Source organism: Anolis carolinensis, unplaced genomic scaffold (genome assembly GCF_035594765.1).
Source record: "Anolis carolinensis isolate JA03-04 unplaced genomic scaffold, rAnoCar3.1.pri scaffold_7, whole genome shotgun sequence".
Lineage (NCBI taxonomy): Eukaryota > Metazoa > Chordata > Lepidosauria > Squamata > Dactyloidae > Anolis > Anolis carolinensis.
In genome coordinates, this window is record NW_026943818.1 from 39,801,187 (window position 1) to 39,826,788 (window position 25,602).

General features: G+C 39.9%; 2 protein-coding genes across 5 annotated transcripts in view; one reads left to right on the forward strand and one right to left on the reverse strand.

Annotated features, from left to right (window-relative positions):
- Positions 1–25,602, reverse strand: part of LOC107983895 (zinc finger protein 420-like) — a 31,042-nt gene that overhangs the window by 1,877 nt on the left and 3,563 nt on the right. Inside the window, exons 1-3 of one of the 4 annotated variants that reach the window (XM_062960219.1) lie at positions 8,091–8,292; positions 7,784–7,966; positions 6,678–7,443 (exon numbers count right to left, since the gene is read on the reverse strand). The exons of 1 other annotated variant lie outside the window; for it this stretch is intronic. The gene's annotated coding sequence lies outside the window, so the exon portion shown is untranslated. Of the gene's footprint in view, positions 1–6,677; positions 7,444–7,783; positions 7,967–8,090; positions 8,293–25,602 lie in introns of those variants that run through there. 2 more of the 4 variants (XM_062960217.1, XM_062960218.1) reach the window with 2 other exon arrangements.
- On the forward strand, positions 8,321–23,886 carry LOC107983779 (zinc finger protein 436). The gene is made up of 2 exons (XM_062960225.1): positions 8,321–8,411; positions 19,611–23,886. The coding sequence occupies exon 2, from the start codon at positions 19,702–19,704 to the stop codon at positions 20,665–20,667; it is 966 nt and encodes a 321-aa protein (XP_062816295.1). The 5' UTR covers positions 8,321–8,411; positions 19,611–19,701; the 3' UTR covers positions 20,668–23,886.

Here is a 25,602-nt window from a genome sequence, read left to right on the forward strand (position 1 = left end):
AGAAATACCAAGAAATAAAGGCATGAAGGGTCACAAGGACATACGCAGAAACAAAAAAAAATCACATTCATAAACATGGAACAGATCCAGACGCTTTGAGGCAACAACAAACGTTGGTCCTAGTTCAAAGGTGATTTAACAAACACAATTGGGGTGTGCCTTACATTCGCGTAACTCTGAAAATGTGCTGCCAATGCTTCTGTGTGACAAAAATATGAATACAGTAGAGTTCCGGTTATCTGTGAGTACTGCTGCCTAGAAACACTCACGGGCGCTTCCCAAGGGACGAGTGGTCGCCGAGGGATGGGGCTCCGTCCCTACAATGAGCACTCAGTTCAGGGAAGCGCCCGTGAGTACTGCTGCATAGAAACACACACGGGCACTTCCCAAGGGGCGAGTGGTCGCCGAGGGACGGGGCTCCGTCCCTACAATGAGCACTCAGTTCAGGGAAGCGCCCGTGAGTACTGCTGCCTAGAAACACTCACGGGCACTTCCCAAGGGGCGAGTGGTCGCCGAGGGACGGGGCTCCGTCCCTACAATGAGCACTCAGTTCAGGGAAGCACCAGTGAGTACTGCTGCCTAGAAACACTCATGGGCGCTTCCCAAGGGGCGAGTGGTCGCCGAGGGATGGGGCTCCGTCCCTACAATGAGCACTCAGTTCAGGGAAGCACCAGTGAGTACTGCTGCCTAGAAACACTCACGGGCGCTTCCCAAGGGGCGAGTGGTCGCCGAGGGACGTGGCTCTGTCCCTACAATGAGCACTCAGTTCAGGGAAGCACCAGTGAGTACTGCTGCCTAGAAACACTCATGGGCGCTTCCCAAGGGGCGAGTGGTCGCCGAGGGACGTGGCTCCGTCCCTACAATGAGCACTCAGTTCAGGGAAGCACCCGTGAGTACTGCTGCCTAGAAACACTCATGGGCGCTTCCCAAGGGGCGAGTGGTCGCCGAGGGATGGGGCTCCGTCCCTACAATGAGCACTCAGTTCAGGGAAGCACCAGTGAGTACTGCTGCCTAGAAACACTCATGGGCGCTTCCCAAGTGGTGAGTGGTCGCTGAGGGATGGGGCTCTGTCCCTACAATGAGCACTCAGTCCAGGGAAGCACCCGTGAGTACTACTGCCTAGAAACACTCACGGGCGCTTCCCAAGGGGCGAGTGGTCGCCGAAGGATGGGGCTCCGTCCCTACAATGAGCACTCAGTTCAGGGAAGCACCATTGAGTACTGCTGCCTAGAAACACTCATGGGCGCTTCCCAAGTGGTGAGTGGTCGCTGAGGGATGGGGCTCCGTCCCTACAATGAGCACTCAGTTCAGGGAAGCACCCGTGAGTACTACTGCCTAGAAACACTCACGGGCGCTTCCCAAGGGGCGAGTGGTCGCCGAAGGATGGGGCTCCGTCCCTACAATGAGCACTCAGTTCAGGGAAGCACCAGTGAGTACTGCTGCCTAGAAACACTCATGGGCGCTTCCCAAGTGGTGAGTGGTCGCTGAGGGATGGGGCTCCGTCCCTACAATGAGCACTCAGTTCAGGGAAGCACCCGTGAGTACTGCTGCCTAGAAACACAGCCACTTCCCAAGTGGCGAGTGGTCGCCGAGGGATGGGGTCCGTCCCTACAATGAGCACTCAGTTCAGGGAAGCACCTGTGAGTACTGCTGCCTAGAAACACTCACGGGCGCTTCCCAAGGGGCGAGTGGTCGCCAAGGGACAGGGCTCCATCCCTACGTTTGGACACGGGTGAAGAAAGCAGACTGACAGCAGAAGTTGTCTTCAAGATAGTTTACTTTTGGCCAAGAGCAGGTGACAATGTTAGCTAATGCCCAGAAATCGCAATGCCACATCTTGCCTGTTGTGGCTTTCCAATTTATACAATTTTACAGAAGCACGCGCAGAAAGCTAACTGACAATGGATTATGCTGACTATTATAATCCTTTTGGACATGCGTAGTTGCCTTGTAACTTAGATAAGTCCACAACAGGTGAAGTGTCCATAGTTTGCTCCACGTATGCATTATCCTCAGGTGACATGTTCATCCCACGTATGCATCATCCAGCAGCCAAATCATTTCTGCAGTTTGCATGACCTTATATTGTGAGCAAAGAGCAAATGTCAGGCAGAACATGTCCTGTCAACACTTTCATGGAAAAACAAGATTTTTGAGTAAGGGTCATCTAGGTAAGGGATATTCAAGAGCTACTCCATTACGATGAGCACTCAGCTCAGGGAAGCGCCTGTGAGTGCTGCTGCCTAGCAACACTCAAGGGCGCTACCTCTCCTTTTCTCGAGCTCCCTTCACTCCCTTCCTCGAAGGAACTCAAGAGTAGGAGAGGGAGAGGTGCCCCTGGCGGCGCCTCGGATAATACAGAGTCTCAGTTCACCGGACCTCGGATAACCGGTACTCTACTGCAGGGGTCCTCAAACTTTTAAAGCAAAGGGCCGGTCTACAATCCTTCAGACTATGGATGGGCCGAATTATCATTTGAAAAAAAATACGAACAAATTCCCATGCACACTGCACATGTCTTATTTGTTGCGCAAAACAACAACAACAACAATGAAAGAACAATACAATATTTAAAAATGAAAACAATCTTAACCAACATAAACCTATCAGGATTTCAATGGAAAGTGTGGGCCTGCTACTGGCCAATGAGATAGTCAAGTTAATTAGGATTGTTGTTGTTGTTGTTGTTGTTGTTGTGTGCCTTCAAGTCATTTCAGAATTTGGGTGAGCCTAAGTCTAAAATTAATTATTTATTTACTTACTACATTTATTTATTACATTTATATCCCACCCTTCTTACTCAGAAGGGGACTCAGAGCAGCTGTATGTACATACAATATATTATATTGTTAGCATAGCAAAATATTAGCATTATATATTACTACTAGCTGTGCCCGGCCACGCGTTGCTGTGGCGTTGGTGAGAAATTGTTGATGTAGTGGTGGTATTGAATGTCTGTTGTATGGCTGTCTTTATGTTTAGTATGCACACTGAAGTGGATTATATGGCAGTGTGGAGTCAAGATAATCCAGTTCAAAGCAGATAATATAAGATTTTAAATGGGTTATATAGCTGTGTGGAAGGGCCTTGAGTCTACACTGCCATATAATCCAGTTAAAATCTGATAATCTGTGGAAGAGGCCTAAGTGAGGCCTACGTCTGCCTGTCCCCTGGGCTGAGTAGGTTGCTAGGAGACCAAGTGGGCAGAGTTTAGCCTTGTAACTGGCAGTAATTGGATAAAAACTATTATTCCTCTCCCTCTAATTAGGACTTTATTTTTCTTTTCTTTTTGTTGTATCAACCTAGAGGCATGGATGATGGGTTGTGTTGTCAAATTTCGAGGTTGTGGGGCCTGTAGTTTTGTTGTTTTGTCCGCTGCCCTGATGCCATCACTCTTTTATATATATAGATATTGAACTATACCACTATACTGTAATACTATATGTAATATATAACATAAAATTAATATTATTATATGGCATTATTATTAGTATTATATTGTATAACATTATAATATTTTTATCAATATTATATGTATATACAATATATTATATTATTAAAACTGATATAAAAATATATTATAAAACTGAGGGCGGGGGCCAGGTAAATGACCTTGGAGGGCCGCATCCGGCCCCCGGGCCTTAGTTTGGGGACCCCTGCTCTACTGTATATTATGTGTGGGTATTTGGCCACATCATGAGGAGACAGGAAAGCTTGGAAAAGATCACGATGTTGGGGAAAATGGAAGAAAAAAGGAAGAGAGGCCGACCAAGGGCAAGATAGATGGATAGTATCCTTGAGCTGACTGGGTTGACCTTGAAGGAACTGGGGGTGGTGACGGCCGACAGGGAGCTCTGGCGTGGACTGGTCCATGAGGTCACAAAGAGTCGGAGACAACTAAACGACTGAGCAACAGCATGAATGAACAGAATGAAAGATGAATGAATGAAACCTAATAATTTTGTAGACACAATTCTAACATTAAGGTCTGCAATGACTAACTACCTGCTTGCTGAATTGCAATTAAAACCTGCTAATGATAACTGAAATTGTTGACCTGCTTGGTAAACTGTGATAAGGACTGTGACTGATAAGAGAAATGTTTACATCAAGTTAAGGAAATGATTACAACCATTAAGAAGGAAGTCAATACAATCTATATATATAAAAGAGTGATGGCATCACGGCGACCCACAAAACAACAAAACTACAGGCCCCCCAACCTCTAAATTTGACAACAGAACCCATCATCCACGCCTCTAGGTTGATACAACAAAAAGAAAAGAAAAATAAAGTCCTAATTAGAGGGAGAGGAATAATTGCTTTTATCCAATTGCTGCCAGTTAGAAGGCTAAGCTCCTCCAACTTGGTCTCCTAGCAACCCAATAAAAAATAATAAAAAACACTAAAAATTAATACAATAAAATACTATAATAACAGAAAATAACTAAAAATAATACAAGAAAATAATAAAATATAATAAATAAAAATATAACTTACAATAAAATTAATAAAAAATTGCAAATAACATCAAATAAAAATTACAGAACAATTTTTAACCAATACCACCACCACTTTGCCACAGCAACGCGTGGCCGGGCACAGCTAGTAATAATAATAATAATAATAATAAAACTTTATTTATACTCCACCACCATCTCCCCAACGGGGACTCGGGGCGGCTTACATGGGGCCATGCCCAAAACTATACAATATAAACAGCATATAAAAGAACAGCACATCACAACACAATAAGCAATACAATAAATAATAATATCCATTACAAAATAAATCAAGGAAACAATGAAAAACAAGGGCAGACCACATGAACATTAAGTTAAAACTCGGGGTGAGAGAGACATAAGAATAAAAACCACAGCGAAACACAAGGCCAATGCCAATCAAGAAGAGTCAACATCTAGTCCAGGAAACCGAGATGGAGCCAAGATGGAAGACGTCGATCATTCATTTACAACTTTGGGACAAAATATCAGCAAAATATTGCTATATTCTATTGCTATGTAGTACAGTAGAGTCTCACTTATCCAAACCTCGCTTATCCAACATTCTGGATTATCCAAGCCATTTTTGTAGTCAATGTTTTCAATATATTGTGATATTTTGGTGCTAAATTTGTAAATACAGTAATTACAACATAACATTACTGCGTATTGAACTACTTTTTCATTCAAATTTGTTGTATAACATGATGTTTTTGTGCTTAATTTGTAAAATCATAACCTATTTTGATGTTTAATAGGCTTTTTCCTTAATCCCTCCTTATTATCCAAGATATTCGCTTATCCAAGCTTCTGCTGGCCCGTTTAGCTTGGATAAGTCAGACTCTACTGTATTATTATTATCCTATTATTATTATTATTATTATTATTATTATTATTCTCCGTTATTATTTCTCTCCTACTGTTATTATTATTATTATTATTTATCCACCTCTTCAAATGCTTCTCATCATCTCCTATTATTATTATTATTATTATTATTATTATTATTATTATTATTATTCTCCCATTAATATTATTATTTACCTGCCTTTTCTTTTGGTTTCAGAAATCTCCTACTGTTGTTGTTGTTACATAACCTAATTTGATGTTTAATAGGTTTTTCCTTAATCCCTCCTTATTATCCAAGATATTCGCTTATCCAAGCTTCTGCTGGCCCGTTTAGCTTGGATAAGTGAGACTCTACTGTAATTACTGTATTTATGAATTTAGCACCAAATTCATACAGCACCAAATAGCACGATAGATTGAAAACATTGACTACAAAAATGCGTTGGATAATCCAGAACGTTGGATAAGCGAGTGTTAGATAAGTGAGACTCTACTGTAATATAATTTATTGTATGTACATATTATTTGTAAGCCGCTATGAGTCCCTTTCGGGGTGAGAAGAGTGGGATATAAATGTAATAAATAAATAAATACATAATTACAACATTCAAACTGGCTTTCAACAGACTAGAGTCCTTTCTCCCACCCTGGACCTTCCACAGACACATAAACCTCCCTTGCTTAGTTTTCCAATATACCTCACAACAGGGTTGTTGTATGTTTTCCGGGCTGTATGGCCATGTTCCAGAAGTATTCTCTCCTGACGTTTTGCCCACATCTATGGCAGGCATCCTCAGAGGTTGTGAGGCATGGAGAAACTAGGCAAGGAAGGTTAATATATATCTGTGGAGAGTCCAGGGCAGGGTTCCTCAAACTTTTTAAGCCGAGGGCCGGTCCACAATCCTTCAGACTGTTGAGGGGCCGGATTATCATTTGAAAAAAAAAAATACAAATTCCGATGCACACTGCACATGTCTTATTTGTAGTGCAAAAACAACAACAACAATGAAAGAACAATACAATATTTAAAAATAAAAACAATTTTAACCAAAAGGTTTGTCTCTTGCCTGGGGCGCATCCTTTGTTCAGAGTCGTTAGCCGTCCTTGGGCTCAAAAACTCAAAACTCAAAACAGTAGATGGGAAGCAACACTCTGAGGGCAGAGGAGCCCCAAGGACGGCTAATGACTCTGAACAAAGGATGCCCCCCAGGCAAGAGACAAACCTTTCCAATGCTAATTAGGGTGATTAACTGCAACATTAACGCTGGCTTCCGACTGACAAAGGACTCTTTTCACACCCTGGACTCTCCACAGATATATATTTACCTTCCTTGCCTAGTTTATCCATGCCTCACAACTTCTGAGGAGGCCTGCCATAGATGTGGGCAAAACGTCAGGAGAGAATGCTTCTGGAACATGGAGATATATTCCTCACAACCTCTGAGGATGCCTGCCATAGATGTGGGCAAAACGTCAGGAGAGAATACTTCTGGAACATGGAGATATATTCTTCACAACCTCTGAGGATGCCTTGCCATAGATGTGGGCAAAACGTCAGGAGAGAATGCTTCTGGAACATGGAGATATATTCCTCACAACCTCTGAGGATGCCTTGCCATAGATGTGGGCAAAACGTCAGGAGAGAATGCTTCTGGAACATGGAGATATATTCCTCACAACCTCTGAGGATGCCTGCCATAGATGTGGGCGAAACGTCAGGAGAGAATACTACTGGAACATGAACATATATTCCTCACAACCTCTGAGGATGCCTGCCACAGATGTGGGCGAAACATCAGGAGAGAATGCTTCTGGAACATGGAGATCTATTCCTCACAACCTCTGAGGATGCCTGCCATAGATGTGGGCGAAACGTCAGGAGAGAATACTTCTGGAACATGAACATATATTCCTCACAACCTCTGAGGATGCCTGCCATAGATGTGGGCGAAACGTCAGGAGAGAATACTTCTGGAACATGGAGATATATTCCTCACAACCTCTGAGGATGCCTGCCATAGATGTGGGCGAAACGTCAGGAGAGAATGCTTCTGGAACATGGAGATATATTCCTCACAACCTCTGAGGATGCCTGCCATAGATGTGGGCGAAACGTCAGGAGAGAATGCTTCTGGAACATGGCCAGACAGACCGGAAAACATACAACAACCCAGAGCTCAAAAGCACCTCCATAGGCCAGAATTAAGGATGGGTTTCAACAGGGAGAAATGGCCTGTCTGTCCCGAAGGCCGCTCTGAGGGAAAGAAGAACAGCACAACTAGGCCGCAGAAGCCTTATTTTCCTCAGCGCAAGGCCGGGCAGGGCGAGAAGAGAGGCGAGAAGGAGGAAAAGAAGGCCAGGGAAGGACCAGGCAGACCCCGCACAACCCCGGCCTCAGGAAGGAAAATAAACAGACAAATAGAGACACAAACCTCTCTCTCGACTTCAACCGCCGCCTTCCCGCCTCAGAAAAACAATGGCGGAGGGAAAGACAAGAAGCACTCCTTCTTCGCCCTCCCATTGGCTGAGTCCGAGAAGCCCCGCCCATTAGCGGCCACCCATTGGCTGTCTACCGCTTTGAGGCTTTGATTGACACGATGCAAAGAAGGAGGCCTCTGGTGACAGAGAAAGAGAGGAAGGCTCTGATGAAGCACACCCAAGAAACCCCGCCTCCTCCTCACACTCATTGGCCGAGTCTGGGAAGCCCCGCCCAAAGAAGGCCTCCCATTGGCTGCCTACCGCTTTGAGGCTTTGATTGACGCGATGCAATCTGCGGACAGAAAGAGAGGAAGGCTCTGATGAAGCACACCCAAGAAACCCCGCCTCCTTCACACACTCATTGGCCGAGTGCGGAAAGCCCCGCCCAAACAAGGCCTCCCATTCGCTGTTTGCCTCGCTCCGCCTTTGATTGACTGGTTGCAAGCAAGGCGGCCTTTGTTGACAGAGACAGAGAGAAGAAAGCCCTCCTGGCCCCGCCCCTTTTAGCGTCACCAGTGACGTCACCGCCGGCCTCGCCGCTGCCATTTTGAAAGGAAGAAGAGAAGGCTTCGTGAGGGAAAGGTGAGAGAAAAGAACATTTTATTCACACTAATAACAGTATTAGAATAAATATATATATGTAGGGTTATATATGAATGTGTTTATCTCTCTCTCTCTCTCTCTCTCTCTATATATATATATATATATATATATAAAAGAGTGATGGCATCACGGCAGCGGACAAAACAACAAAACTACAGGCCTCCCAACCTCGAAATTTGACAACACAACCCATCATCCACGCCTCTAGGTTGATACAACAAAAAGAAAAGAAAAATAAAGTCTTAATTACAGGGAGAGGAATAATTGTTTTCATCCAATTGCTGCCAGTTAGAAGTCAAAGCTCCGCCCACTTGGTCTCCTAGCAACCCACTCAGCCCAGGGGACAGGCAGAGTTAGGCCTCACTTAGGCCTCTTCCACACTGCCTATAAAATACAGATTGTCAGATTTGAACTGGATTACAGTATATTTGAACTGGAATACAGTGTAGACTCAAGGCCCTTCCACACAGCTATATCACCCATTTATAATCTTATATTATCTGCTTTGAACTGGATTATCTTGAGTCCACACTGCCAGATAATCCACTTCAGTGTGGATTTTATACAACTGTGTAGAAGGGGCCTCATATAATCCAGTTCTAAGCAGACAATATAAGATTATAAATCTATATATATAAAAGAGTGATGGCATCACGGCAACCCACAAAACAACAAAACGACAGGCCCCCCAACCTCAAAATTTGACAACACAACCCATCATCCACGGCTCTAGGTTGATACAACAAAAAGAAAAGAAAAATAAAGTCCTAATTAGAGGGAGAAGAATAATTGTTTTTATCCAATTGCTGCCAGTTAGAGGACTAATCTCTGCCCAGTTGGTCTCCTAGCAACCAACTCAGCCCAGGGGACAGGCAGACTTAGGCCTCGGCCTGTTCCACAGATTATCTAATTTGCACTAGATATATGGCAGTGTAGACTCAAGGCCCTTCCACGCAGCTAAATAACCCATTTATAATCTTATATTATCTTCTTTGAACTGGATTATCTGGACTCCACACTGCCAGATAATCCACTTCAGTGGGCATTTTATACAGCTGTGTAGAAGGGGCCTCATATAATCCAGTTCTAAGCAGACATTATAAGATTATAAATATAATATGTAATAATTACTGTGATATAATAATACAGAACAATATAATCTCTAAAATCGGGACAGTAAATAAAGAGCAACACTCTGAAAGCATAAGCCACAGCAACGCGTGGCCGGGCAAAGCTAGTATATATATACAGTAGAGTCTCACTTATCCAACATAAACTGGCCGGCAGAATGTTGGATAAGCAAATATGTTGGATAATAAGGAGGCATTAAGGAAAAGCCTATTAAACATCAAATTAGGTTATGATTTTACAAATTAAGCACCAAAACATCATGTTATACAACAAATTTGACAGAAAAAGTAGTTCAATACGCAGTAATGTTATGTTGTAATTACTGTATTTATGAATTTAGCACCAAAATATCATGATATATTGAAAACATTGACTACAAAAATGCGTTGGATAATCCAGAACGTTGGATAAGCAAATGTTGGATAAGTGAGACTCTACTGTACTTCCGTTCAAAAGATCAAACAGGGTAACGGTATATACAGCAGTCTTTCTGAATTCACACAGAGAACAGAGGGAATACACAGACCTTTTATATACAGTAAATATACCCTGCAGTATAATAAAGTGTCACTCAGGCCTGTGTAACAAGTAACAGTATTGTTACTACACCAGAAGCGACTTGACACGGAAAAAAAAATTGTTACTTCCGTTCAAAAGATCAAACAGGGCAGCGGTATATACAGCAGTCTTTCTGAATTCACACAGAGAACAGAGGGTAATACACTGTCCTTTTATATACAGTAGAGTCTAATTTATTTATTTATTTGTTTACTAAATTTACATCCCACCCTTCTCACCCTGAAGGTGACTCAGAACGGCTTACAAATTACATTTACATACAATATATTATATTATTAGCATAACACGATACTGGCATTAAATTACTATATTGTACTATATCAATATATTGTAATATTATTAGTAATCTTATATGTAATATATAATATATAATTAATATTATATTGTATTATTAGTACAGTAGAGTCTCACTTATCCAACATAAACGGGCCGGCAGAACGTTGGATAAGCGAATATGTTGGGTAATAAGGAGAGATTAAGGAAAAGCCTATTAAACACCAAATTAGGTTATGATTTTACAAATGAAGCACCAAAACATCATGTTATACAATAAATTTGACAGAAAAAGTAGTTCAATACGCAGTAATGCTATGTACTAATTACTGTGTTTACGAATTTCGCACCAAAATATCACGATGTATTGAAAACATTGACTACAAAAATGCGTTGGATAATCCAGAACATTGGATAAGTGAATGTTGGATAAGTGAGACTCTACTGTATTAGTATTATATCATATTACAATATATTATCAATATTATATGTATATGTGTATATGTGTGTGTGTGTGTGTGTGTGTGTGTGTGTGTGTGTGTATATATATAATTGGCATAGGATGTTACTGGGGGGACGGGCCTCCAGCTGATGGCAAAGAATAGAAGCTTTACAATAGTTTCTGAACCAAAATATACCCTGCAGTATAATAAAGTGTCACTCAGGCTTGTGTAACAAGTAACAGTATCTTTACTTCAGTTCAAAAGATCAAACAGGGCAACGATATATACAGCAGTCTTTCTGCATATACGCAGAAAACAGAGGGAATAAACAGTCCTTTTATATACAGAAGAGTCTCACTTATCCAACATAAACGGGCCGGCAGAACGTTGGATAAGCGAAAATGTTGGATAATAAGGAGGGATTAAGGAAAAGCGTGTTAAACATCAAATTATGTTATGATTTTACAAATTGAGCACCAAAACATCATGTTTTACAACAAATTGACAGAAAAAGCAGTGCAATACACAGTAACGTTATGTAGTACAGTAGAGTCTCACTTATCCAACATAAACTGGCCGGCAGAATGTTGGATAAGCAAATATGTTGGATAATAAGGAGGCATTAAGGAAAAGCCTATTAAACATCAAATTAGGTTATGATTTTACAAATTAAGCACCAAAACATCATGTTAGACAACAAATTTGACAGAAAAAGTAGTTCAATACGCAGTAATGTTATGTTGTAATTACTGTATTTATGAATTTAGCACCAAAATATCACGATATATTGAAAACATTGACTACAAAAATGCGTTGGATAATCCAGAACGTTGGATAAGCGAATGTTGGATAAGTGAGACTCTACTGTAATAATATTACAGTATAGTGGTATAGTTCAACATGGTAATATATAATGCTAATATTGTGCTATGCTAATAATATATATTGTATGTACATATAATTTGTAAGCCACTCTGAGCCCTTTGGGGTGAGAAGGGTGGGATACAAATGTAGTAAATAAATGCAGTAAATAATAAATAAATACATTTTAGACTTAGGCTCGCCCAAAGTCTGAAATGACTTGAAGGCACACAACAACAACCACAACCCTAATTAACTTGACTATATTGACTTCAAAAACATTGAAAATATTGACTTCAACTTGAACTTGAAAATATTGACTTCAAAAACATTGGCTACTAACAAATTGACTACAAATAAAGATAGAATGGCATAAAATGAACTTACAAGTAGCAACATTGTTGGAAATTAAATCCATAAAAAGTTCAATTCTTGCTGCCTAAAGAAACAGCTGTGGATTTGGGCAGGAGGCAAATTGTGTTGGATAATCCAGAACATTGGATGTGAACGTTGGATGAGACTACTGTAGTCTTTAAATATGCCTTATTTGCCTTATAAACAACCAGGCTTCAGGGAGTTGCCAGCCATTTCCGTCCTGACCATTTCCAGTTAGCCCTCTCTTCACCAGGGGTCCCCAAACTAAGGCCCTCCGAGGTCATTTACCTGGCCCCCGCCCTCAGTTTTATAATATAATATATCAGGGGTCCTCAAACTTTTAAAGCAGAGGGCCGGTCCACAATTCTTGAGACTGTTGAGGGGCCGAATTATCATTTGGGGAAAAAAAAATTCCTGTGCACACTGCACGTCTTATTTGTGGTGCAACATAAGACAAATGTGAAAGAACACTGTTGTGAAAGAACAATAAAAAAGGTAAAGGTAAAGGTTTCCCCTGACATTAAGTCCAGTCGTGATCGACTCTGCGGGTTGGTGCTCATCTCCATTTCTAAGCTGAAGAGCCGGCGTTGTCCATAGACATCTCCAGGTCATGTGGCCAGCATGAGTGCATGGAGCGCCATTACCTTCTCGCCGGAGCAGTACCTATTGATCTACTCACATTTGCATGTTTTCAAACTGCTAGGTTGGCAGGAACTGGGGTAACAGCGGGCGCTCATTCCGCTCCCAGGATTTGAACCTGGTACCTTTCGGTCCACAAGAACAATACAATATTTAAAAATGAAAACAATTGAAACCATCATAAACCTATCAGGATTTCAATGGGAAGTGTGCTTCTGGCCAATGAGATAGTCAAGTTAATTAGGATTGTTGTTGTTGTTGTGTGCCTTTCAAGTCATTTCAGACTTTGAGCAAGCCTAAGTCTAAAATTATTTATTTATTCATTTACTACATTTATTTATTACATTTATATTTCGCCCTTCTCATCCCGGAGGGGACTCAGAGCAGCTGTATGTACATACAATATATTATATTATTAGCATAGCACAATTAGCGCTATATATTACTATATTGAACTATACCACTATACTGTAATATTATATGTAATATATATCATTTAATTAATATTATAATATGGTATTATTATTAGTATTGTATAACATTATAATATTATTATCAATATTATATGTATATACAATATATTATATTATTAAAATGATATTAAAATATTATATTATAAAACTGAGGGTGGGGGCCAGGTAAATGACCTTGGAGGGCCGCATCCGGCCCCCGGGCCTTAGTTTGGGGACCCCTGTAATATATTGTATATACATATAATATTGATAATAATATTATAATGTAATACAATATAACACCAATAATAATACCATATAATAATATTAATTATACATTCTATATTACATATAATATTAGTACAGTAGAGTCTCACTTAGCCAACATAAACGGGCCGGCAGAATGTTGGATAAGCAAATATGTTGGATAATAAGGAGGCATTAAGGAAAAGCCTATTAAACATCAAATTAGGTTATGATTTTACAAATTAAGCACCAAAACATCATGTTAGACAACAAATTTGACAGAAAAAGTAGTTCAATACGCAGTAATGCTACTTAGTAATTACTGTATTTATGAATTTAGCACCAAAATATCAGGATATATTGAAAACATTGACTACAAAAATGCGTTGGATAATCCAGAACGTTGGATAAGCGAATGTTGGATAAGTGAGACTCTACTGTAATAATATTACAGTATAGTGGTATAGTTCAACATGGTAATATATAATGCTAATATTGTGCTATGCTAATACAGTAGAGTCTCACTTATCCAACATAAACGGGCCGGCAGAATGTTGGATAAGCAAATATGTTGGATAATAAGGAGGCATTAAGGAAAAGCCTATTAAACATCAAATTAGGTTATGATTTTACAAATTAAGCACCAAAACATCATGTTAGACAACAAATTTGACAGAAAAAGTAGTTCAATACGCAGTAATGCTACTTAGTAATTACTGTATTTATCAATTTAGCACGAAAATATCAGGATATATTGAAAACATTGACTACAAAAATGCGTTGGATAATCCAGAACGTTGGATAAGCGAATGTTGGATAAGTGAGACTCTACTGTAATAATATTACAGTATAGTGGTATAGTTCAACATGGTAATATATAATGCTAATATTGTGCTATGCTAATACAGTAGAGTCTCACTTATCCAACATAAACAGGCCGGCAGAATGTTGGATAAGCAAATATATTGGATAATAAGGAGGCATTAAGGAAAAGCCTATTAAACATCAAATTAGGTTATGATTTTACAAATTAAGCACCAAAACAACATGTTAGACAACAAATTTGACAGAAAAAGTAGTTCAATACGCAGTAATGTTATGTTGTAATTACTGTATTTATGAATTTAGCACCAAAATATCACGATATATTGAAAACATTGACTACAAAAATGCGTTGGATAATCCAGAACGTTGGATAAGCAAATGTTGGATAAGTGAGACTCTACTGTAATATAATATATTGTATGTACATCTAATTTGTAAGCCACTCTGAGTCCCCTTTGGGGTGAGAAGGGTGGGATACAAATGTAGTAAATAAATGCAGTAAATAAATAATAAATAAATTTTAGACTTAGGCTCGCCCAAAGTCTGAAATGACTTGAAGGCACACAACAACAACCACAACCCTAATTCACTTGACTATCTCATTGGTCAGAAGCAGAAGCACACTTCCCATTGAAATCCTGATAAATGTATGTTGGTTAAAATTGTTTTTATTTTTAAATATTGTATTGTTCTTTCATTGTTGTTGTTGTTGTTTTTGCACTACAAATAAGACATGTGCAGTGTGCATAGGAATTTGTTTGTATTTTTTTTTCCCAAATGATAATCTGGCCCCTCAACAGTCTGAAGGATTGTGGACCGGCCCTCGGATTAAAAAGTTGGAGGAACCCTGCTCTTCACTCTCCGAGATGAAAGTGGCATCAAACAGCAGCAAGCTAGAGACAGTAGCCAATTGGAATTCTGGCTCCTGGCTGGCTCTGCCAATCAACTGCTGACACATGTCTTTCCAGTCAACCCATTATATCATGGCGCCTTTTTACAAATCCTCACAAAACCCTGCCAGTATTCGCAGTTGGTGTGTGCCAAGTTTAGCTCTGTCGTCGGCTGGGTTCAGGGCTCTCTGGATAAAGGTGGACTGTGTTGTCGAAGGCTTTCATGGCCGGGATCACAGGGTTGTTGTGTGTTTCCCGGGCTGTCTGGCCATGTTCCAGAAGTATTCTTTCCTATGGCAGACATCTTCACAACCTTTGAGGATGCCTGCCATAGATGTGGGTGAAACGTCAGGAGAGATTACTTCTGGAACACGGCCCGGGAAACACACAATACCCCTAAGGGTGAACTGCAACTCCCAGATCCGAGGGTGTTGCAGTCCAGCGCTGATTTTAATATTTTTTTTATCTATCTAATTTAATCTAACCAGGATTAGGTACCATCTTAAAAGAGCTTAAAAACCTGGCTGTTTCAAAAGGCCTTCGATGTTTAGTTGTTGCTGGATTGATCTATCTGTCAATTCCATAAGAGTCCCATTGTTGTTGTCTTGCCATTTTATACCGCACTTTATTGTCCAACTGTGAAATTTCCTTTTCCCATTTCGTATCACTCTGCATCTCGCCTGGGATCTACGAATTAGTCTCCTGTTTTTAACACTGTATCCTGCTTGTTGATTTTAATGATTGTTTTTATTGATGTTGATGTTTTTTACTGGGATAATTGTTTTATTGCTTAGTTACTGCTTTGTTTGTTTTATCGGGCCTGGCCCCATGTAAGCCGCCCCGAGTCCCTTCGGGGAGATGGGGCGGGGTATAAAAATAAAGTTATTATTATTAGTTCAGTTCAGCAATTTATTACGGCCTATGACCAGAATATATCGAAATGGGCACAGGTGCCCGAAAGGGGAATCGCAGTTCCCATAAAAGTCAGATAAAAGAGCAAGTTAAAAACATGCTATAATAAAAACAAATTAAAAGCAGACTATTAGCAGGGTCAGCTAATAGTAAATATCGATCCTCTGGAGGGGGATAGAGGGAGCATTTGGAGTCTTTCAGTTATAACAGATTGCTCTGGCTACAGGCCCTGTGGGGTCAGTCATCGTCCGTCTGATGGAAATTGCTGCCGCACAGAACCTGGCGACACTATAGGTTATTGCAGAACAGGAGTCTGAGAGCAGCAGAGAGGTGTAGTATCTTTCAGTGCGGTCTGGATGTTTTAAAAGCCATTATTATTATTATTATTATTATTATTATTATTATTATTATTATTATTATCTCCATACCATTTCATAATAGTGTTCCCTCACTTATCGTGGGTGTTACGTTCCAGGACCACCTGCAAAAAGTGAAAATCCACAAAGTAGAGATGCTATATCTATTTTAATATTTACTAGCTGTGCCCGGCCACGCGTTGCTGTGGCGTTGTCTGGTGGTGTTGGTGAGAACTTGTTGAGGTCGTGGTGGCATTGAATGTCTGTTGTACGGCACAAATCATGAAATAAACAGGTGAAACAGGATTCGGGCCCTACTCTAGTATTTATAGAATCTGGATATTAAACCTTTTCCCCTTTTTCTAATGCAGTTTAAGTTTAGATTTTTTGACGCAACCCCCCCCCCCCCCCCTTTGGTCCCTTTTAAACCTATTTGTATAATTGGTGATATCGACACCAGTCTTTAATGCCCAGTCTTTTCCCCCTCAGTGCCTATTGGCCATTGAGCCTGATAAGAAATCCACCATATGTCCTTATTGTTGGAAATAGCAACTTTCTTCAAACCTCCACTAGTTATTTGTTATGTATACAATTCAAATTGTTTACTGTATTGTATACTAGCTTGGGGACCCGGCAGTGCCTGGGTTATTAGAAGAAGGCATTGTTTGTTTTGGGATGTTAGGTAATCTCTCTCTCTCTCTCTCTCTCTCTCTCTCTCTCTCTATATATATATATATATATATATATAAAAGAGTGATGGCATCAGGGCAGCGGACAAAACAACAAAACTACAGGCCCCCCAACCTCAACATTTGACAACACAACCCATCATCCACGGCTCTAGGTTGATACAACAAAAAGAAAAATAAAGTCCTTATTAGAGGGAGAGCAATAATTGTTTTTATCCAATTGCTGCCAGTTACAAGGCTAAGTTCTGCCTACTTGGTCTCCTAGCAACCTACTCAGCCTAGGGGACAGGCAGACTTAGGCCTCACTTAGGCCTTTTCCACAGATTATCTAATTTGCACTGGATTATATGGCAGTGTAGACTCAAGGCCCTTCCACACAGCTATATTACCCATTTATAATCTTATATTATCTGCTTGGCACTGGATTATCTTGACTCCACACTGCCATATCATCCACTTCAGTGTGCATACTAAACATAAAGACAACCATACAACAGACATTCAATACCACCACTACCTCAACAATTTTTCACCAACACCACCAGACAACGCCACAGCAACGCGTGGCCGGGCACAGCTAGTATTTTTATATATTTGTAAGGCATTGAATTTTGCCATTTATTATGTTGTAAACCACTTTGAGTCCTGCCAGGGGTGAGAAAAGCGGTATAGAAATGCAGTAATTAATTATAGTTAGTTGGGTGAATGGTACTCTCTGGATGTAGGCCAAGTACAACTCTTGTAAATCATGGTGAATTCTCCCCAAACCTCTTGTTCAGTTGTTGATCAATTCCACTGTTAACTACGTGCATAGGAAAGGGTAGGAAAGGATTAAGGAAGAGGCAGTGGGCGGGGTCATGCAAATTAAGGAAGCCTGGGATGTCCATTCTGGAGGAAAAACAGAACATCTAGGTTCAAATTGTCCTCGCAAGAAAGCCGTCCCTTGGGTGGGGGGCAGAATGGTATTTATGGAGGACATTGGCAGGGTTTGGGCTCCATGTTCATGGCACTCACTATAACCTGCATGTCATTAAAGAGAGGGCCATTGGTGTCTACTAGACATGTCCAAAAAATCGTTTTGAATCGTATATCGGAATTATTTCGGATTGTTCTCGCTTTTTGATACGCATTCCGAGACATTGTCTCACAGAGCAACCAGCAATGTAATTCGAACCATTGTTGGCCCATTCTCTAATTGTCTCTTAATGTTTCGTTAATTTTTTTCCCCCCCATAAAATTTTTTAAAATATATATTTAAAAAATTGTTTCTGCAACCTACCTTGAATGGGAGCTTAGCGCAGCCTAACATGGCTGCCGCTCCCCGGCCAATCAGAAGCTTCCACGATGGACGCAAAGGTGGGGGCTAACGTCCTCTGTGTCCCCCATTTTAGAAACATTAAGAATCATTACGAATTTTCGGAAATATCCGAAATTTTGGGGTGAAAAAAATCGGAAATACTTTCTATATCGAAGCGCCAGCGCCCCCTACTTTAGAAACGAGAGTTGAAACATTTTTTTCATCGATTGGACATGCCTAGTGTCTACTGTGCAGTGGGAGCTATAGCTGTTTGTGGAGGCGACACATATACACAAACACATTTTCCACTTTTATTATGTGTATTGGTATGCAGTTTTACCTTAACTCTATGTTGTGGGCGGGACTGCAGCCCATGTGACCTAGATCTGGGACTTGTTCAGGACTCAGCCTTGATGTTAGAAACAGTATGCTTTTAGAAGTCAGTAGGAACAGAATGCTGAACAGAAGCCATTAGACTTTAAATGTAGAAACAGACTTTATTAGACTCTCAGAGAGAGAGGTGCTTTAGACTTGGAACTGGTGATTCTAAGAAAGATATGCTGTGCTATCTTCTCTACACAGAGAAATTACTTCAAATTCTGTCTGTAACGGATTGATAAGCAATGTACAGTGTTCCCTCACTTATCGTGAAAAGTGAAAATCCGCGAAGTGTTGTTTACAATCTCACTGGCTAATATTGTCTCTGTCACCTCGCTTCTCAAGCACATGCATGCCTTGTGAGGTGAAAACAACAACAACAATAATAAAACTTTATTTATACCCCGCCACCATTCCCCCGTGGAGACTCAGGTCGGCTTACAAGAGGCAAAGGCCCGAACAACATTGATGAAATAAACAATAGAAATACAATTCACAGTATAAAAGATAAAAACAGTAATACAATGTAAAACAAGAATAAAACAGTTTATAGTATCAACAAAGCTCCTTCAGCCTCCTTTTCTCTCCCTTTGGCTCCTCCTTCCTTCCTTCCTTAGGCTTCTCCTAAGGAGTTCATAATATTATTTTATGGTTTATACTATTATTTTAGTGTTTATTCAAAAACTGCTAAACTTATTAAAATGTCTGCAAAAAGCGAACTACGAAGTAGTGAGGGAACCTTGTATCTGTATGCTGAATTCATGAAGTTTGTGAGTAAACCTCCTATGTTATTTTTAAAGAAGTCTGCTGATTTTGTCTCTCTCCTCTCTAGGCGCCATTCTTGTGGAACTCAATTTTGATCAGAAAGAAGAAGGAAAGACTCAAGTGTCCATATTGCAATTATTATATACGTAACTGTCAACATGGAGGGGAAACGCTATGCATGTCTTGTGTGTGGACAGAGCTTCAGTCAGAGTGGACACCTACGTTCACATCAAAGGACTCACACTGGGGAGAAACCCTACAAATGCCTGGTGTGTGAACAGAGCTTCACTCAGAGTGGACACCTACGTTTACATGAAAGGACTCACACTGGGGAGAAACCTTTTAAATGTCTGGAGTGTGGAATGAGCTTCACTGACAATGGAAGTCTACATAGACACCAAATGACTCACACTGGAGAGAAACCCTATAAATGCCTGGAGTGTGGACAGGGCTTCGCTCGGAGTGGAAGTCTACGTTCACATCAAGGGACCCACACTGGGGAGAAACCCTACACATGTCAGGAGTGTGGACAGAGCTTCACTCGGAATGTAAATCTACGTAGACATCAAAAGACTCATACTGGGGAGAAACCTTATAAATGCCTACAGTGTGGAATAAGCTGCACTACGAGTTCAAATCTACATAGACATCAAAGGACTCACACTGGGGAGAAACCCTATAAATGTCTGGAGTGTGGACAGAGATTCAGCCATAGTGGAAATCTACGTTCACATCAAAGGAGTCACACTGGGGAGAGGCCCTATCAGTGCCTGGAGTGCAGAATCAGCTTCACCGACAGCGGAAGTCTACGCTCACATCTAAGGACTCACACTGGGGAAAAGCCCTATAAATGCCAGGAGTGTGGAAAGAGTTTCACTTATAGTGCAAGTCTACGTTCACATCAAAGGACTCACACTGGAGAGAAGCCTTATACATGCCTGGAATGTGGAAAGAATTTTAGTTATAGTACAAGTCTACGTTCACATCAAAGGACTCACACTGGGGAGAAGCCTTATAAAAGCCTGGAGTGTGGACAGAGCTTCACTCAGAGTGGAAATCTGTGTTCACATGAAAGGACTCACACCGAGGAGGAACCCTATCTATGCCTGGAAGGAAATTTTTAAGGTTACATTTACAGCGACACCAGAGTTTTGTTTCTTAAGAAATGCTGGATGATCATCTAGAAAGAAAGCGGGAAAGATTACTAAAATATATGACAACTAGCTGTGCCCGGCCACACGTTGCTGTGGCGAAGTCTGGTGGTATGGGAAATAAAGTATTGAGGAATTGGTGGTAGTTAAGGTAAAAGGTAAACATTTTCCCCTGACATTAAGTGCATTATAAATGGATTATATAGCTGTGTGGAAGGGCCTTGAATCTACACTGCCATATAATCCAGTTCAAATCAGATAATCTGTATTTTATAGGCAGTGTGGAAGAGGCCTAAGTGAGGCCTAACTCTGCCTGTCCCCTGGGCAGCCCGCTAGGAGACCAATTGGGCGGAGCTTAGCCTTCTAACTGGCAGCAATTGGATACAAACAATTATTCTCTCCTTCTAATTAGGACTTTATTTTTCTTTTCTTTTTGTTGTATGAACGTAGAGGCATGGATGAGGGGTTGTGCTGCCAAGTTTAGTGTTTCTGGGATGTGTAGTTTTGTTGTTTTGTCCTAGGCCGAAATTTCATTACCCTTTTATATATATAGATTGCAGCAAAATGCTATATCCTCAGGGATGGAAGGAAGAAGTTATTCCTACTCAAGTTAATTGAGTGTTGGAAGGATCGGCAAACTACCAGAGAAGGAGAAACTGATGCTGCTGATTGAGGAGAAAAATCTGATCAAGAAACGTTGGAACTTTGAAATCACTCTTTCATAACAACAATAGGGGTATATGTCAAGTGTAAGATTTATTAATTAGTATAGACAGAAATCTATATATATAAAAGGGTAATGGAATCACGGCACCGGACAAAACAACAAAACTAAATGCCCCACAACCTTGAAAATTGACAGCACAACCTCTCATCCACGCCTCTACGTTCATACAACAAAAAGAAAAGAAAAATTAAGTCCTAGCCACAGCGTGGCCGGGCACAGCTAGTGTGCTTATAAAGGATTGTCTACATCAGTGGTTCCGAACCCGTGGTCCGCAAAGCAAAGATTTTGTAAAACACAATTCCTAGGATGCCATCGCACTGATCCAGGATAGTTCAATTTCATGGTGTCAATGCAACCTGTGTTTACAAAGCCAAATGTATCCTGGTTTATCATGGCTGACTTTTAGAGCGAAGCTGCCAGCAAAGGTGGGAAAGGGAAAGAACAGGAAGGAGGAGCAGAGAAAAAAATGAGAGAGGGGACTCAGGGCGGATTACATTGTATACATATAAGGCAAACATTCAATGCCATATACACATAGAACAAAGACAGAGACAGACGCAGAGGCAATTTAACCTCCTTCCTGAGGGGATGTTTGATTCCGGCCACAGGGGGAGCAGCTGCTTCATCATCAACTGCAATGGCACTTCCTCATTCCAACGACGGCTGGATTATTTTTTTATGGAGTCGTAAATTAGTTAAATTAGCCTCCCCCACTTTATAAGTGGTACCTTAATTTCCTACTTGATAGAGCAACTATATTTCGGGTTGCTAGGTCAGCAACGAGCAGGGGCTATTTTATTTTTATTTTTAATTGTTGGGCGCTCACCCCACCACGGGCTGGCCTCAAACTCATGAGTAATAATATTAGCCCCAGGATTACCCAACTTGTAAAGAAGATACAAGCTCAAAAATCACATTGATGCCAACCAAATTTTCTATTTTTAAAATTCTTTTTATTTTATAACTCTTAATTCATATTACTAAGTTTAACATTAAAAGTTTTATTGAAAGTTTATTTTTAGATTAACACGGTTTATTATTCTTGAACCTTGCGGTCCCTGCTAACAACAACAACAAAATCAAAGTAGTCCCTAGTCAAAAAAAGGTTGGGAACCACTGATCTATATGGAATCTATATATATAAAAGAGTGATGGCATCACGGCGACCCACAAAACAACAAAACTACAGGCCTCCCAACCTTGAAATTTGACAACACAACCCATCATCCACGGCTCTAGGTTGATACAACAAAAAGAAAAGAAAAATAAAGTCCTAATTAGTGAGAGAGGAATAATTGCTTTTATCCAATTGCTGCCAGTTAGAAGGCTAAGCTCCTCCAACTTGGTCTCCTAGCAACCCAATAAAAATAATAAAAAACACTAAAAATAATTAAAAACACTAAAAAATTAATACAATAAAATAACAGAAAATAACTTAAAATAATACAATATAATAAATAAAAAGATAACTTGCAATAAAATTAATTAAAAAAATACAAACAACGTCAAATAAAAATTACACAATAATTTTTAAGGAATACCACCACCACTTTGCCACAGCAACGCGTGGCCGGGCACAGCTAGTATATTATAAAAGTACTCTTAATTCATATTACTAAGTTTAACATTAAAAGTTTTGTTGAAAGTTTATTTTTAGATTAACACGGTTTATTATTCTTGAACCTTGCGGTCCCTGCTAACCAAAAAAAAAAAAAATCAAAGTAGTCCCTGGTCAAAAAAAAAAAGGTTGGGAACCACTGGAATGAATAATAAACCAATGGATAAAGTGTGTATGTCTGTTTGTTAGTGTAGCTTGTGTGTATGTGTGTCTTATGTAGTTGTGTGTTTTGTTGGTGTGTTTGTTTCTAATTTGGTTTTGTACTTTGTTTTAGTAGCTAGCTGAATTATATAATTTCTCCTTTTTGCGATATTGTTTCTAAATTAAAAAGAAATAGTTTCTTAAAAGGTGGCAACTTTAGAAAGGTTAAATATGATGAGACTGGAGTGGCTGATAGACCTGATTTTAGACCAATTTGGGATTTATGGCTGAATTTATTTTGTTTTTAAGGTTGGCTGCGTAGCTCTGGTGTTGATTTTTATCCTTCAGTGATTATTATTCTTTTGTTTAGTGCGACATATATACACTGTTTTAATCATCATCTATTGTTTTACACCAAGTTATCTGGTATTTCAGTAAATCTTTAATTTGACCCTATTTTTTATATTTTCATTTCTCCTCATCTAGATCCAGCATTTAAATACAGCTGGCCCTTCACATTTTATGATTTTAGTTTTCATCGATATGATTATTTGTGAATTTGTAATCCATCATAAATGGAAATTGTTTTGGAGCTTTGCAGTTTTATGCAAAGCGGATGCAGGCTGCAAAAAAGGAAAATGTAAAGAAAACATAATTAAGTTTGATAAATTATAAATGAGTAAAATAAATCTTTGTGTGCACTAAATATGGTCAACAGGATTATTTATTTTATTTACATTATTTATACATATACAGTAGAGTCTCGCTTATCCAACGTAAACGGGCCGACAGAACGTTGGATGAGCGAATATGTTGGATAATAAGGAGGGATTAAGGAAAAGCCTATTAAACATCAAATTAGGTTATGATTTTACAAATTAAGCGCCAAAACATCATGTTATACAACAAATTTGACAGAAAAAGTAGTTCAATACACAGTAATGCTATGTAGTAATTACTGTATTTATGAATTTAGCACCAAAATATCACAATGTATTGACTACAAAAATGCGTTGGATAATCCAGAACGTTGGATAAGCGAGTGTTGGATAAGTGAGACTCTACTGTACATGGCAAACATTCAATGCCATTAGACATACGACATATATAGACAGACACAGAGGCAATTTAACATTTTCCAGCTTCTTGAGGGTATGCTCGATTCCGGCCACAGGGAGACCTGCTGCTTTCATCATCTACTTGTGACACCGAGTCCTTGATGGTAGTACTTCCTCATTCCTTTCCGCACACTGCTGGCAGTTTTTTGTATGGTGTCAGAAATTAGTTAAATTAGCCTCCTCACATAAAGCAGTACCTAGAATTTTCTACTCAACAGATGCAACTGTTTTTTGAGCTTATTTTGTGTCATTTATTTATAAATAACTAAAATAAAATAGCTTTTCGAGCTGCTTAAGTGGGCAGCGAGCTAGGCTATTAACTGTCGAGAGCTCAATCTGACCTGGGCTTCGATCCCATGATCTCTGTCAGTAGTGATTTATTGCAGCTGGCTACTAACCAGCTGCACCACAGCCCAGGGGGATTAGTGTCAGAAACTGGAAATTCTTGGAATAAATGCACGCTCAAAAAGGCAAATCCTTGGATACAACCTTATTTTCGTCTTACCACTGGCAATAGAAAGACAGCTCTGAAGATTTCCTGCCAACTCCAGTGTATATCATTCTCTCATCAGTCAGATGTCAACTGAAGTCGGCGGTTCAAGGCTTTATTGCTGTAATTTACAACTATATACAGATGCGCAGCTAACACACATGTCTCTTCTATAGCAGAATTAATGGCGACTAGTGAAGAAGCTTATCAGCAAAGTTAGCACCTCCCAAATTCCATTCTCGGTGACTTATGTCCACTATGTCAGAAAAACAGAAGCTGTATTCCTGTCATTCTATGTAGTAAATCTTACTCTATGCAATTAACCATTCCTCTGCTGGAATGCTTACCGAAGCACACACATATTCACTTTAACAATGAGTAAACATTTCACCCACTACAATAACCATCACTCTGACAAATTTGGGGGTGTCTGACTAGATGGCTGACTATGCTAGTGAAATACAATAACACGCCAAATCCACAAAAGATCTTTATTGGGCCTACTAAAAAGATATCGAAATACACCCTGCAAGATTTCAAAGCTGCATTGCCTTCTGTTTTAAGCAAAGATTAGAAAGTCACACAGCAAAAGGAGAATAATATGGCCATTCTGAATGTAACAGTGTGATAAAATGATATATGGATTGAAGCAAATTGTATGAAAGATGTATGATTGGGACCTATAGAGGCTAAAGATGCCATCCTAAGAAATGAGGCCTGGAAATTGCTGACATTCATGACCAGAGACGAATGATTAACTCTTGGTGGAAAACAACATATTTACATATTTACAGAGATAATTACTCTTTTGGTT

Excerpts from the sequence above, each read along its gene's own strand:
- LOC107983779 (XM_062960225.1), top strand. The coding sequence starts at position 19,702 with ATGGAGGGGAAACGCTATGCATGTCTTGTGTGTGGACAGAGCTTCAGT.